At 49.0% G+C, this 13,612-nt stretch overlaps 1 protein-coding gene across 1 annotated transcript in view; it reads right to left on the bottom strand.

Annotated features, from left to right (window-relative positions):
* The window catches only part of LOC137305261 (collagen alpha-1(V) chain-like), a 522,869-nt gene that overhangs the window by 47,358 nt on the left and 461,899 nt on the right, over positions 1-13,612 (bottom strand). The window contains exons 37-43 of the mRNA XM_067974118.1: positions 12,762-12,815; positions 11,506-11,559; positions 11,290-11,397; positions 9,955-10,044; positions 6,280-6,333; positions 4,099-4,206; positions 273-380 (exon numbers count right to left, since the gene is read on the bottom strand). Of these exons, the coding sequence (XP_067830219.1) occupies positions 273-380; positions 4,099-4,206; positions 6,280-6,333; positions 9,955-10,044; positions 11,290-11,397; positions 11,506-11,559; positions 12,762-12,815 (576 nt within the window). The remainder of the gene's footprint in view (positions 1-272; positions 381-4,098; positions 4,207-6,279; positions 6,334-9,954; positions 10,045-11,289; positions 11,398-11,505; positions 11,560-12,761; positions 12,816-13,612) is intronic.

Below are 13,612 nucleotides of genomic sequence, written 5' to 3'. Positions count from 1 at the left end.
CACCCCACCGCCCGCCTCCAGTCTCCGACCGTAACTCTGGCAGGAGACCATACACAGTGAACGCTAACAGGCGTTTACACTCCTCCACTGTGGTGTTCGTGTTGGCCTCCAGCCGAGGTTCTGGCAGGAGACCAGGAGAGACCGCCCCTCTTCCCTCAAACCACCGCAATCCCATCCCCGCCCCAAAACCCCCGTGGGATTCTCAGGGTCCCGTAGAATTCGAATCGATTTCTTCCTCGTAGAAGGGTGGCTGCGTCCGCAGTGGGCCCTACCTTGTCACCGTCCTCACCGGGAACTCCTGGTGTCCCTGCAGGTCCTGGAAGACCAACGGGACCTTGGACACCATCTCGACCAGCCGGACCTATCGGGCCCTTCTCACCCTACAATCAGAGACGAAAGAGACAAACTGTGAATGGTGAGAGCTTGGCTCAATAAGAAAAATCATCGCCGGTCAATCGACCCATAAACCGACCAGTGGTACACCGGACGCTGCCCCCCTCCTACGTTCACACAAGGAACGTCACCAAAGCCTTTCCGCGAGGTGAAGTGTGTGTTTGGCTTCCCAGTTGCACACCAGGGTAGCACTGAACCTTTTGTTCTCGGGATGAGCACGACACTGGTGAGGCAGGACTAATTGCCCATCTCTAGTTGCCCACGGAGGCATTAAGAGTCAATCAACCATGTAGTATGGGACTGGAGTCAGGTGTAGGCCAGATCGAGTCGGGGGTAACAGGTTCCCTCCCACGAACGACATGAGCGAACCCGCTGGGTTTTTATAATCTGGAAGCTCTCATGGTCATTCTTCTGGTCCCAGCCCAAAAATAACCAGATTTATTGAATTCAATTTCACATCTTGTGGTGGGATTTGAACCCATTATTTCATTGTCCGTCACAACTATTAGGCTACCTGGTGATTAAGAAGGCTGAATCAATGGAGCCTCGTTCACCCTGTAGCTTATTGTTAATGTATCATCCACACGTATCTTCACATAGATTTAATTGAAACAGGGCCCAAGAGAATGAATCGATACTGTAAGAGGAGCTCCTCGATTGTTATTGACTAAAGGACCTTGCTTGGTCTGTGAGTTCAGTCGGGAACCAATGAAACGTTAACTGCCCTGAACCAATGGGCACACACTTACCCCCCTGAACCAATGGGCACACACTTACCCCCCTGAACCAATGGGCACACTTGCCCCCTGAACCAATGGGCACACTTACCCCCCTGAACCAATGGGCACAGACTTACCCCCCTGAACCAATGGGCACACTTACCCCCCTGAACCAATGGGCACACACTTACCCCCCTGAACCAATGGGCACACACTTACCCCCCTGAACCAATGGGCACACACTTACCCCCCTGAACCAATGGGCACACTTACCCCCCTGAACCAATGGGAACACACTTACCCCCCTGAACCAATGGGCACAGACTTACCCCCCTGAACCAATGGGCACACTTACCCCCTGAACCAATGGGCACACTTACCCCCCTGAACCAATGGGCACACACTTACCCCCCTGAACCAATGGGCACACACTTACCCACCCGAACCAATGGGCACACACTTACCCCCCTGAACCAATGGACACACACTTACCCCCCTGAACCAATGGGCACACTCCCCCCCTGGACCAATGGGCACAGACTTACCCCCTGAACCAATGGGCACACTTACCCCCCTGAACCAATGGGCACACTTGCCCCCTGAACCAATGGGCACACTTACCCCCCTGAACCAATGGGCACACACTTACCCCCCTGAACCAATGGGCACACACTTACCCCCCTGAACCAATGGACACACACTTACCCCCCTGAACCAATGGGCACACACTTACCCCCCTGAACCAATGGGCACAGACTTACCCCCTGAACCAATGGGCACACTTACCCCCCTGAACCAATGGGCACACTTACCCCCCTGAACCAATGGGCACACACTCACCCCCTGAACCAATGGGCACACACTTACCCCCCTGAACCAATGGGCACACACTTACCCCCCTGAACCAATGGGCACAGACTTACCCCCTGAACCAATGGGCACAGACTTACCCCCTGAACCAATGGGCACACACTTACCCCCCTGAACCAATGGGCACACTTACCCCCTGAACCAATGGGCACACTTACCCCCCTGAACCAATGGGCACACACTTACCCCCTGAACCAATGGGCACACTTACCCCCCTGAACCAATGGGCACACACTTACCCCCCTGAACCAATGGGCACACACTCACCCCCTGAACCAATGGGCACACACTTACCCCCTGAACCAATGGGCACACTTACCCCCCTGAACCAATGGGCACACTCACCCCCTGAACCAATGGGCACACTCACCCCCTGAACCAATGGGCACACACTTACCCCCCTGAACCAATGGGCACAGACTTACCCCCTGAACCAATGGGCACAGACTTACCCCCTGAACCAATGGGCACACACTTACCCCCCTGAACCAATGGGCACAGACTTACCCCCTGAACCAATGGGCACACTTACCCCCCTGAACCAATGGGCACACACTTACCCCCTGAACCAATGGGCACACTTACCCCCCTGAACCAATGGGCACACACTTACCCCCCTGAACCAATGGGCACACACTCACCCCCTGAACCAATGGGCACACACTTACCCCCTGAACCAGTGGGCACACACTTACCCCCTGAACCAATGGGCACACACTTACCCCCCTGAACCAATGGGCACAGACTTACCCCCTGAACCAATGGGCACACACTTACCCCCCTGAACCAATGGGCACACACTCACCCCCCTGAACCAATGGGCACACACTTACCCCCTGAACCAATGGGCACACACTTACCCCCTGAACCAATGGGCACACTTACCCCCCCTGAACCAATGGGCACACACTCACCCCCCTGAACCAATGGGCACACACTTACCCCCCTGAACCAATGGGCACACACTTACCCCCCTGAACCAATGGGCACACACTCACCCCCCTGAACCAATGGGCACACACTTACCCCCCTGAACCAATGGACACACTTACCCCCCTGAACCAATGGGCACACTTACCCCCCCTGAACCAATGGGCACACACTCACCCCCTGAACCAATGGGCACACACTCACCCCCCTGAACCAATGGGCACACGCTTACCCCCCTGAACCAATGGGCACACACTCACCCCCCTGAACCAATGGGCACACACTCACCCCCCTGAACCAATGGGGACACACTTACCCCCTGAACCAATGGGCACACATTTACCCCCTGAACCAATGGACACACACTTACACCCCTGAACCAATGGGCACACACTTACCCCCTGAACCAATGGGCACACTTACCCCCCTGAACCAATGGGCACACACTCACCCCCCTGAACCAATGGGCACAGACTTACCCCCTGAACCAATGGGCACACTTACCCCCCTGAACCAATGGGCACACACTTACCCCCCTGAACCAATGGGCACAGACTTACCCCCTGAACCAATGGGCACACACTTACCCCCCTGAACCAATGGACACACACTCACCCCCCTGAACCAATGGGCACACACTTACCCCCCTGAACCAATGGACACACACTTACCCCCCTGAACCAATGGGCACACTTACCCCCTGAACCAATGGGCACACACTCACCCCCCTGAACCAATGGGCACACACTCACCCCCCTGAACCAATGGACACACACTTACCCCCCTGAACCAATGGGCACACACTTACCCCCCTGAACCAATGGGCACACACTCACCCCCCTGAACCAATGGGCACAGACTTACCCCCTGAACCAATGGGCACACTTACCCCCCTGAACCAATGGGCACACACTTACCCCCCTGAACCAATGGGCACAGACTTACCCCCTGAACCAATGGGCACACTTACCCTCCTGAACCAATGGACACACACTTACCCTCCTGAACCAATGGGCACACTTACCCCCCTGAACCAATGGGCACACTTACCCCCCTGAACCAATGGGCACACACTTACCCCCTGAACCAATGGGCACACACTCACCCCCCTGAACCAATGGGCACACACTTACCCCCCGAACCAACGAGCACACTCCCCCCCCCCTGAATTAATGGGGACACTTACCGGCACTCCTTTCTCTCCGGCAGGGCCGGGTGGTCCTTGAGGGCCTGGTCGACCCGGGAGACCGATGGGACCTCCTGGACCTGCTTTTCCTCTCGTACCAGGGGAGCCCTGAGGAGTGAGAGAGGGGATTCCAGAGTGAGTGAAGAATGAAAAGACAGGAGTCGACTATTTAAACTCCACCCCCCCCCCCACAACACCGTCCCCAACAGCAGGGGTCTCCAACCTGCAGCCAGGGAGTCAAACGCGGCCCCCAGACCCTAGCAGCCAGGCCCTTCATCCTATTTCTTATTTGCTGGTTCCTCCTGTTTGAATCATGTGGGCCGGAGACATTTGGAAATGGGCGGTTCTTAATGTCGCCGCCTGAGTGGGTAAATCCTCAATCACGACATTGGCATCTGTTAGCGTCGGCAACTGGAGCTAATTGCCGACGAATGGGAAGGTGGAGGTAAACTTTAGGCCCTTCCCCCGAGGGTCCGTGGTATGCAGCTTGGCAACGACCAAAGCTTGGGCACCCTTGCCCTGAAGCGTGCGGCTTAATCCAGGGCGAGATCGCCAGCATCGCGATGCCCTCAAGAGCTTGATTTTCCTCTTCCGTCCTTGCCCGGGCGGGAAAAGGGGCAGAAATTGGACAGTGTGGCCTGCTTGATTTTCTCTCTCCCCCACCCCTGCCCCCTCTGGGACCGCTGCTCGACGTTCCTTCCTCGCAAATTCCGGGGTAGAAGGGGGTGAGGGGAGGGGCAGGTTTACGGCCCGTTTCCCTCCCGTCAGTCCCTGTCCCCGGGACTGTCAGGTGAACCCTAACAGAAGGCCCGGGGTAGCGATGGGAAAGGCCTCAGATGTTAAAAGGGCTAAAAGGCTTATATAACGAGGACATGTACTCCCTCGAGTATAGAAGATTTTTTTTTTATTCGTTCATGGGATGTGGGCGTCGCTGGCGAGGCCGGCATTTATTGCCCATCCCCAATTGCCCTTGAGAAGGTGGTGGTGAGCCGCCTTCTTGAACCGCTGCAGTCCGTGTGGTGAAGGTTCTCCCACAGTGCTGTTAGGAAGGGAGTTCCAGGATTTTGACCCAGCGACGATGAAGGAACGGTGATATATTTCCAAGTCGGGATGGTGTGTGACTTGGAGGGGAACGTGCAGGTGGTGTTGTTCCCATGTGCCTGCTGCCCTTGTCCTTCTAGGTGGTAGAGGTCGCGGGTTTGGGAGGTGCTGTCGAAGAAGCCTTGGCGAGTTGCTGCAGTACATCCTGTGGATGGTGCACACTGCAGCCACAGTGCGCCGGTGGTGGAGGGAGTGAATGTTTAGGGTGGTGGATGGGATGCCAATCAAACGGGTAATAAGGGGTGATCTGATGGTATTTAAGATGATTAAAGGATTCCATGGGGTAGATAGAGAGAAACTATTTCCTCTGATGGGGGGAGTCCACAACAAGGGGGAATAATCTTAAAATTAGAGCTAGGCCGTTCAGGGGTGATGTCAGGAAACATTTCTTCACACAAAGGGGAGTGGAAATCTGGAACTCTCTCCCCCAAAAAGCTGTTGAGACTGGGGGTCAATTGAAAAACTCAAAACTGAGATTGATAGATTTTTATTAGGCAAGAGTATTAAGGGTGAAAGAACCAAGGCTGGTAGATGGAGTTGAGATACAGATCAGCCATGATTTAATTGAATGGTGGAACAGGCTCGAGGGGCTGAGTGGCCTCCTCCAGTTCCCAATGTTCCCAATGGATGGTGAGGGCCCAGTTTCGGCTTCCTCTCCGCACAGCTCGCCTTACCCGCTGAAGGCCTCAGGCCTGGCCGTGGTCTACAGTCGATGACTCCTGGGAGTCCTCGGGGCCTGCTATCCCTTTCAAGTCTTCCCCGGGCCTCTTTGGTTATTACAGCAGTGGTCCTGACACAGCCTGCAGCTTCCTGGGCGGGGGGGCCACTGGCAGCAGTCCCCTCGGGAGCCCACCATGATCCGATAGTGACCTTCAAACACAGGAAAATTGGCCGGGGCTGCGGGCGGAAGTCCCACCCATTCCCTGCAGGGGGGGCGGGATCAGGGAAATCCAGCCCCCAAAATGTCCTTGATGAACAACCCAGGCTCTTTTATCCCCTCTATCAGACGAAAGGCACATTTAACAACCGACCTTTTCCAGATCACTTCACCCCGTCCGCATCGTGAGGTCAGATACTTACTGCTGGGCCGGGTGGGCCTGGAGGACCCTGACCACCTTTCAATCCTGATCCACCCTGCGGAGAAAGGAGAAAGGGAGAATTAAAGACCATTGTGTGATATATCGCAGGCCACAGGGCTTCTACGTGTGAACGCAGCCTGACATAGTGATTATAAATAGTACGTTCCACTTGTCGGGTTTATCCAGGATATTATATATCCCTATTACCCTTATGTGTGGGATATTATGTGATATTGTCATATATCCTATTGCCCTTATGTGGGATATTATAGGATATTGTCATATATCCTATTTCCCTTATGTGGGATATTATAGGATATTGTCATATATCCTATTGCCCTTATGTGGGATATTATAGGATATTGTCATATATCCTATTTCCCTTATGTGGGATATTATAGGATATTGTCATATATCCTATTGCCCTTATGTGGGATATTATAGGATATTGTCATATATCCTATTGCCCTTATGTGGGATATTATAGGATATTGTCATATATCCTATTGCCCTTATGTGGGATATTATAGGATATTGTCATATATCCTATTGCCCTTATGTGGGATATTATAGGATATTGTCATATATCCTATTGCCCTTATGTGGGATATTATAGGATATTGTCATATATCCTATTGCCCTTATGTGGGATATTATAGGGTATTGTCATATATCCTATTTCCCTTATGTGGGATATTATAGGATATTGTCATATATCCTATTGCCCTTATGTGGGATATTATAGGATATTGTCATATATCCTATTTCCCTTATGTGGGATATTATAGGATATTGTCATATATCCTATTGCCCTTATGTGGGATATTATAGGATATTGTCATATATCCTATTTCCCTTATGTGGGATATTATAGGATATTGTCATATATCCTATTGCCCTTATGTGGGATATTATAGGATATTGTCATATATCCTATTTCCCTTATGTGGGATATTATAGGATATTGTCATATATCCTATTGCCCTTATGTGGGATATTATAGGATATTGTCATATATCCTATTGCCCTTATGTGGGATATTATAGGATATTGTCATATATCCTATTGCCCTTATGTGGGATATTATAGGATATTGTCATATATCCTATTGCCCTTATGTGGGATATTATAGGATATTGTCATATATCCTATTGCCCTTATGTGGGATATTATAGGATATTGTCATATATCCTATTGCCCTTATGTGGGATATTATAGGGTATTGTCATATATCCTATTGCCCTTATGTGGGATATTATAGGATATTGTCATATATCCTATTTCCCTTATGTGGGATATTATAGGGTATTGTCATATATCCTATTGCCCTTATGTGGGATATTATAGGATATTGTCATATATCCTATTGCCCTTATCTGGGATATTATAGGATATTGTCATATATCCTATTGCCCTTATGTGGGATATTATAGGATATTGTCATATATCCTATTGCCCTTATGTGGGATATTATAGGGTATTGTCATATATCCTATTGCCCTTATGTGGGATATTATAGGATATTGTCATATATCCTATTGCCCTTATCTGGGATATTATAGGATATTGTCATATATCCTATTGCCCTTATGTGGGATATTATAGGGTATTGTCATATATCCTATTGCCCTTATGTGGGATATTATAGGGTATTGTCATATATCCTATTGCCCTTATGTGGGATATTATAGGGTATTGTCATATATCCTATTGCCCTTATCTGGGATATTATAGGATATTGTCATATATCCTATTGCCCTTATGTGGGATATTATAGGGTATTGTCATATATCCTATTGCCCTTATGTGGGATATTATAGGGTATTGTCATATATCCTATTGCCCTTATCTGGGATATTATAGGATATTGTCATATATCCTATTGCCCTTATGTGGGATATTATAGGATATTGTCATATATCCTATTGCCCTTATCTGGGATATTATAGGATATTGTCATATATCCTATTGCCCTTATGTGGGATATTATAGGGTATTGTCATATATCCTATTGCCCTTATGTGGGATATTATAGGGTATTGTCATATATCCTATTGCCCTTATGTGGGATATTATAGAGTATTGTCATATATCCTATTGCCCTTATGTGGGATATTATCGGGTATTGTCATATATCCTATTGCCCTTATGTGGGATATTATAGGGTATTGTCATATATCCTATTGCCCTTATGTGGGATATTATAGGGTATTGTCATATATCCTATTGCCCTTATGTGGGATATTATCGGGTATTGTCATATATCCTATTGCCCTTATGTGGGATATTATAGGGTATTGCCATATATCCTATTGCCCTTATGTGGGATATTATAGGATATTGTCATATATCCTATTGCCCTTATGTGGGATATTATAGAGTATTGCCATATATCCTATTGCCCTTATGTGGGATATTATAGGGTATTGCCATATATCCTATTGCCCTTATGTGGGATATTATAGGGTATTGCCATATATCCTATTGCCCTTATGTGGGATATTATAGGGTATTGTCATATATCCTATTGCCCTTATGTGGGATATTATAGGGTATTGTCATATATCCTATTGCCCTTATGTGGGATATTATAGGATATTGTCATATATCCTTTACCTTTAATACAAGCAAAGACTGGGAAACACTGAAACCTCTGCTTAATATTCTTATTAAATCAAGTCAATTAGATAATAAAACACAAGCCTCTACATACAATGTGTTAAGTTCTGGGTTCTAATTAACTCACGAGATGTCAGTTCGACATATTGCTTTCGTAATTAAAGCCCATGTGAACTTAATTGGACATTACATTAATCGACAGTTAACAAGAGTCTCTCAGACCTACTCTGATACAAGCAGCATTAAAGTAGCTGATTACAGATTTACACGCTTGGGACATGCGGCTGGGTTCGGATGCTATCTCCTGCTCTCCCAAAGTGACCAATATCAAGAGCTTTGTCCCCCACTTTGTCGTCACTTCATTGCCCGTAAAACGTCACATATGTAACTTTTACAATTTACTTAGCTTGTGATCCTTAAGTCATTGAGTTTAACTTTGTTGGGCATCTTAATGACCCTTGGGTCAATGATCAGATTGCTGAATACGCACAGGCATAGGGGCCCTATCCGTATCAATATCCCGTTCCATTGTCTAATTCCAATCTTATCCCAGTAACCTTTGCTTCTTGTCTTTGCTCCTCCCGAACCATGACTTTACTCAGGAGTGTCACTCTGATCGTAGATAGGATTTGCGAGCACGCAGTTTAAACCAATTCATGCTGTTCAACCAGAATTCCTCCATTGGCCGTTCGTGCCGTGTTAAAAACAACAAAAGCAAATGTGTGTATTCTCCAACACCGCTGACTTCCCGTCTTATTCCCAAGTTTGCGATGTTTAACGGGAGACATCCTGGGATTTGTAAAGTTTGCCCAGCTCATCAATTTCCTTCAAAATCTGGAAAACCTCAAACCGGAGGATGAAGGAGGAGGGGGTCGCCTCAAAGTCTCTCCTCTTTTCCAGAGAGAATCAGCCCAACTTCCTTAATATTTCCTCGTAACGTCAATTCCCGATACCCGGAACTATCAAAAAGAGTCTCGCAGATCGGTTGAACGAGTTCCTCCCTAATTCCTGTCCCGTTAAGACTATCGGAGTTGCACTTTTGTGTCAATTTACTCACCGCAGTTCCAGGCAATCCAATCTCACCAGGGAATCCTCTCAGTCCCGGGGGTCCATTTTTGCCTGCAGATCCAGGGGGGCCAGGGTCACCCTGTGGTAGACAAGAGGGGGGCAATGGTTCAACAATGGTCCATGCAAGACGAGGGCTTGTTCAGATAGGCCCAGCACAATTCAGTGAAGAGAACGAGCAACAGATGGACATGAGCAGGTGGGGAGAGGAGAGAATGTAGAAGAGGAAGAAATAGAGAGCGAGTGAGAGAGCGAGAGAGATAGAGTGAGAGGGAGAGAGAGAGTGAGAGGGAGAGAGCGAGAGTGAGAGAGATAGAGGGAGATAGAGTGAGAGGGAGAGAGTGAGAGGGAGAGAGAGTGAGAGTGAGAGAGTGAGAGTGAGAGAGTGAGAGTGAGAGAGTGAGAGTGAGAAAGAGCGAGATTGAGTGAGAGAGAGTGAGTGTGAGAGTGAGAGTGTGTGAGAGTGAGAGAAAGTGAGAGAGAGAGTGTAAGAGAGAGTGAGAGAGCGAGAGAGAGTGAGAGAGAGAGTGTAAGAGAGAGTGAGAGAGCGAGAGAGAGTGAGAGAGAGTGTAAGAGAGAGTGAGAGCGAGAGTGAGAGAGATAGAGGGAGATAGAGTGTGAGAGAGAGTGAGAGTGAGAGTGAGTGAGAGTGAGAGTGAGTGAGAGTGAGAGTGAGTGAGAGTGAGAGACACACACATAAAACAAAAAGCAAAACTACCCATTTGTCACCCATGGTGGGTGTGCTACCCCTGGCACACTTTGACCTCAGGAATCCCCACCTGAGATACGCAGGTGTTTGCCCCACTTGCTGCCACGTTTACCAGCTGGAGCTCAGTCGGAGCTGGGTCTGTCTATAAAACACGTTCTGTTGAGAGCCGGCACGGTACAGGCCCGACCGATCCTGGCACTCAAGTACCAGTTCCTACCACCTTAAAAGGCACAATTTAAAAACCAGATTTGCTGACGACATTCTCACTGGTCTCCCTTTGCTACCTCTCACCAGCACAGGAATGTGTTGCAACGGTAATCGGGGGGGTTCTAGGGACACAGACAGACAGCTGGACAGCGATCCAAATCAACACTCAGACAAGCCGGTAGCTGGAGAGCTAAACAGGCCAACAGAAAGGTAGACACAACTTGCTAAGAACACGGGCAGGCAGAGAACTACAGTTACCCAAACAGGAAGCCCAACAATTAGGTAGCCACAAAGAAGGGCAGACAGCTACACTGTGAGCAAGACAGATAGCTGGGGAAAGCCTGGTAAATATCCAAACACAGCACCACCACCCAACCAAGGACAGATGATCCAGACTGTTGATTCACTCACCTTTGTGCCTTCTTTCCCAGATGGGCCTGATAGTCCTTGCTCCCCAGGTGGCCCAGGAGGTCCTGGATGTCCCCTCTCCCCCATTGGTCCCGATTCACCACTAGAACCCTGGAGTAAAAGTCAAAGAGCTGTAATAAGATCAGAACTTGGAAAAGAAGAGCCTGGTACAGACAGGAGGGGGGGGGGGGGTCAGTGAATTGTAAAACATGGACTCACCTGAGGTCCAACTACACCAGGTGGGCCTGGAGGGCCAGTCTTCCCTTGGAAACCCTGGAGACAGGAATCGATATATTAGCAAGCATTACCCGTGGACATGTGGAAACATGAGACAAGTCAGGGATGAGAAAAAGCTTTCCACCCATCAAAGCCTCTCATACATTAATTCTCCGATCGAAGATAATCCCACTCGTAGATTAACCCTCCCATCATAGTCTATCCCTTTAGGTCATTAACTCTCCAATGAAGCCCATCCCTCTAATACATTAACTCTCCCAATGAACCCCATCCCTCCAGTACATTAAACCTCCAATGAACCCCATCCCTCCAGTACATTAAACCTCCAATGAACCCCATCCCTCCAGTACATTAAACATCCAATGAACCCTATCTCTCCAGTACATTAAACCTCCAATGAACCCCATCCCTCCAGTACATTAAACCTCCAATGAACCCCATCCCTCCAGTACATTAAACCTCCAATGAACCCCATCCCTCCAGTACATTAAACCTCCAATGAACCCTATCTCTCCAGTACATTAAACATCCAATGAACCCTATCTCTCCAGTACATTAAACATCCAATGAACCCTATCTCTCCAGTACATTAAACCTCCAATGAACCCTATCTCTCTAGTACATTGAACCTCCAATGAACCCTATCCCTCCAGTACATTGAACCTCCAATGAACCCCATCCATCCAGTGCATTAAACCTCCAATGAACCCTATCTCTCCAGTACATTAAACCTCCAATGAACCCCATCCCTCCAGTACATTAAACCTCCAATGAACCCTATCTCTCTAATACATTGAACCTCCAATGAACCCTATCTCTCCAGTACATTAAACCTCCAATGAACCCCATCCCTCCAGTACATTGAACCTCCAATGAACCCCATCCCTCCAGTACATTAAACCTCCAATGAACCCCATCCCTCCAGTACATTGAACCTCCAATGAACCCTATCTCTCTAGTACATTAAACCTCCAATGAACCCTATCCCTCCAGTACATTGAACCTCCAATGAACCCTATCTCTCTAGTACATTAAACCTCCAATGAACCCTATCTCTCTAGTACATTAAACCTCCAATGAACCCCATGCCTCTAGTACATTAACTCTCCCAATGAACCCGATCCCTCCAGTACATTAGCTCTCCCAATGAATCGCTCTGGGATGTACTGAGGCCGTGAAAGACCCAATATAAATGCAAGTTCTGTCTTTTGTCATCTCTTTCGGATGGATCTACTCACCACTTCGCCTCTCTGTCCAGGGTGTCCTGGGAGACCATCCTTTCCTGACGGTCCCTACCATTTGGAAACAGAAGAAAGCGGAGTTAGTGTGGGAGATCTCTGCCTGCCTCCCACGGCAACGGCACAGCAATCGCGGGACTCCGGAGTCAGGCTGCCGATCGACTGTGCCAGCGTGTTGTAGCCGCAGGCATGGATCCCTCACCAATAGGCTGGGTACAGGCTGGAGTTATGGCACGATCCGGGCGCGGAGTCAGAGGTTGGCACTGCCTCGCCAGGAGCTGGGCCGGTAAAGCCCATCGGGGGAGAGAGGTGTCCTTTCCAAAGAGTCCAGCGCTTTTACTGCCAGTCTGCGTTTGATGTTCGCCCGGTGCCTGGTCCCGCAGACAGGCCCGGAAATTGTTTCACACGGTGGTACACTCACCAGTCTGTCCGAAAGAGCATCTCACGAGCCCCATAACACTCACTCTCAGCCTTCGCTCCTGAGCTCTGACCAGTACATGTCTTGTAACTGCGCCCCATAACACTCACTCTCAGCCTTCGCTCCTGAGCTCTGACCAGTACATGTCTTGTAACTGTGCCCCATAACACTCACTCTCAGCCTTCGCTCCTGAGCTCTGACCAGTACATGTCTTGTAACTGCGCCCCATAACACTCACTCTCAGCCTTCGCTCCTGAGCTCTGACCAGTACATGTCTTGTAACTGTGCCCCATAACACTCACTCTCAGCCTTCACTCCTGAGCTCTGACCAGTACATGTCTTGTAACTGTGCCCCATAACACTCACTCTCAGCCTTCACTCCTGAGCTCTGACCAGGACATGTCTTGTAACTGCGCCCCATAACACTCACTCT

The sequence above is a fragment of the Heptranchias perlo genome, chromosome 39 (genome assembly GCF_035084215.1).
Source record: "Heptranchias perlo isolate sHepPer1 chromosome 39, sHepPer1.hap1, whole genome shotgun sequence".
NCBI lineage: Eukaryota > Metazoa > Chordata > Chondrichthyes > Hexanchiformes > Hexanchidae > Heptranchias > Heptranchias perlo.
This window is presented reverse-complemented; position numbering and strand designations above follow the sequence as displayed.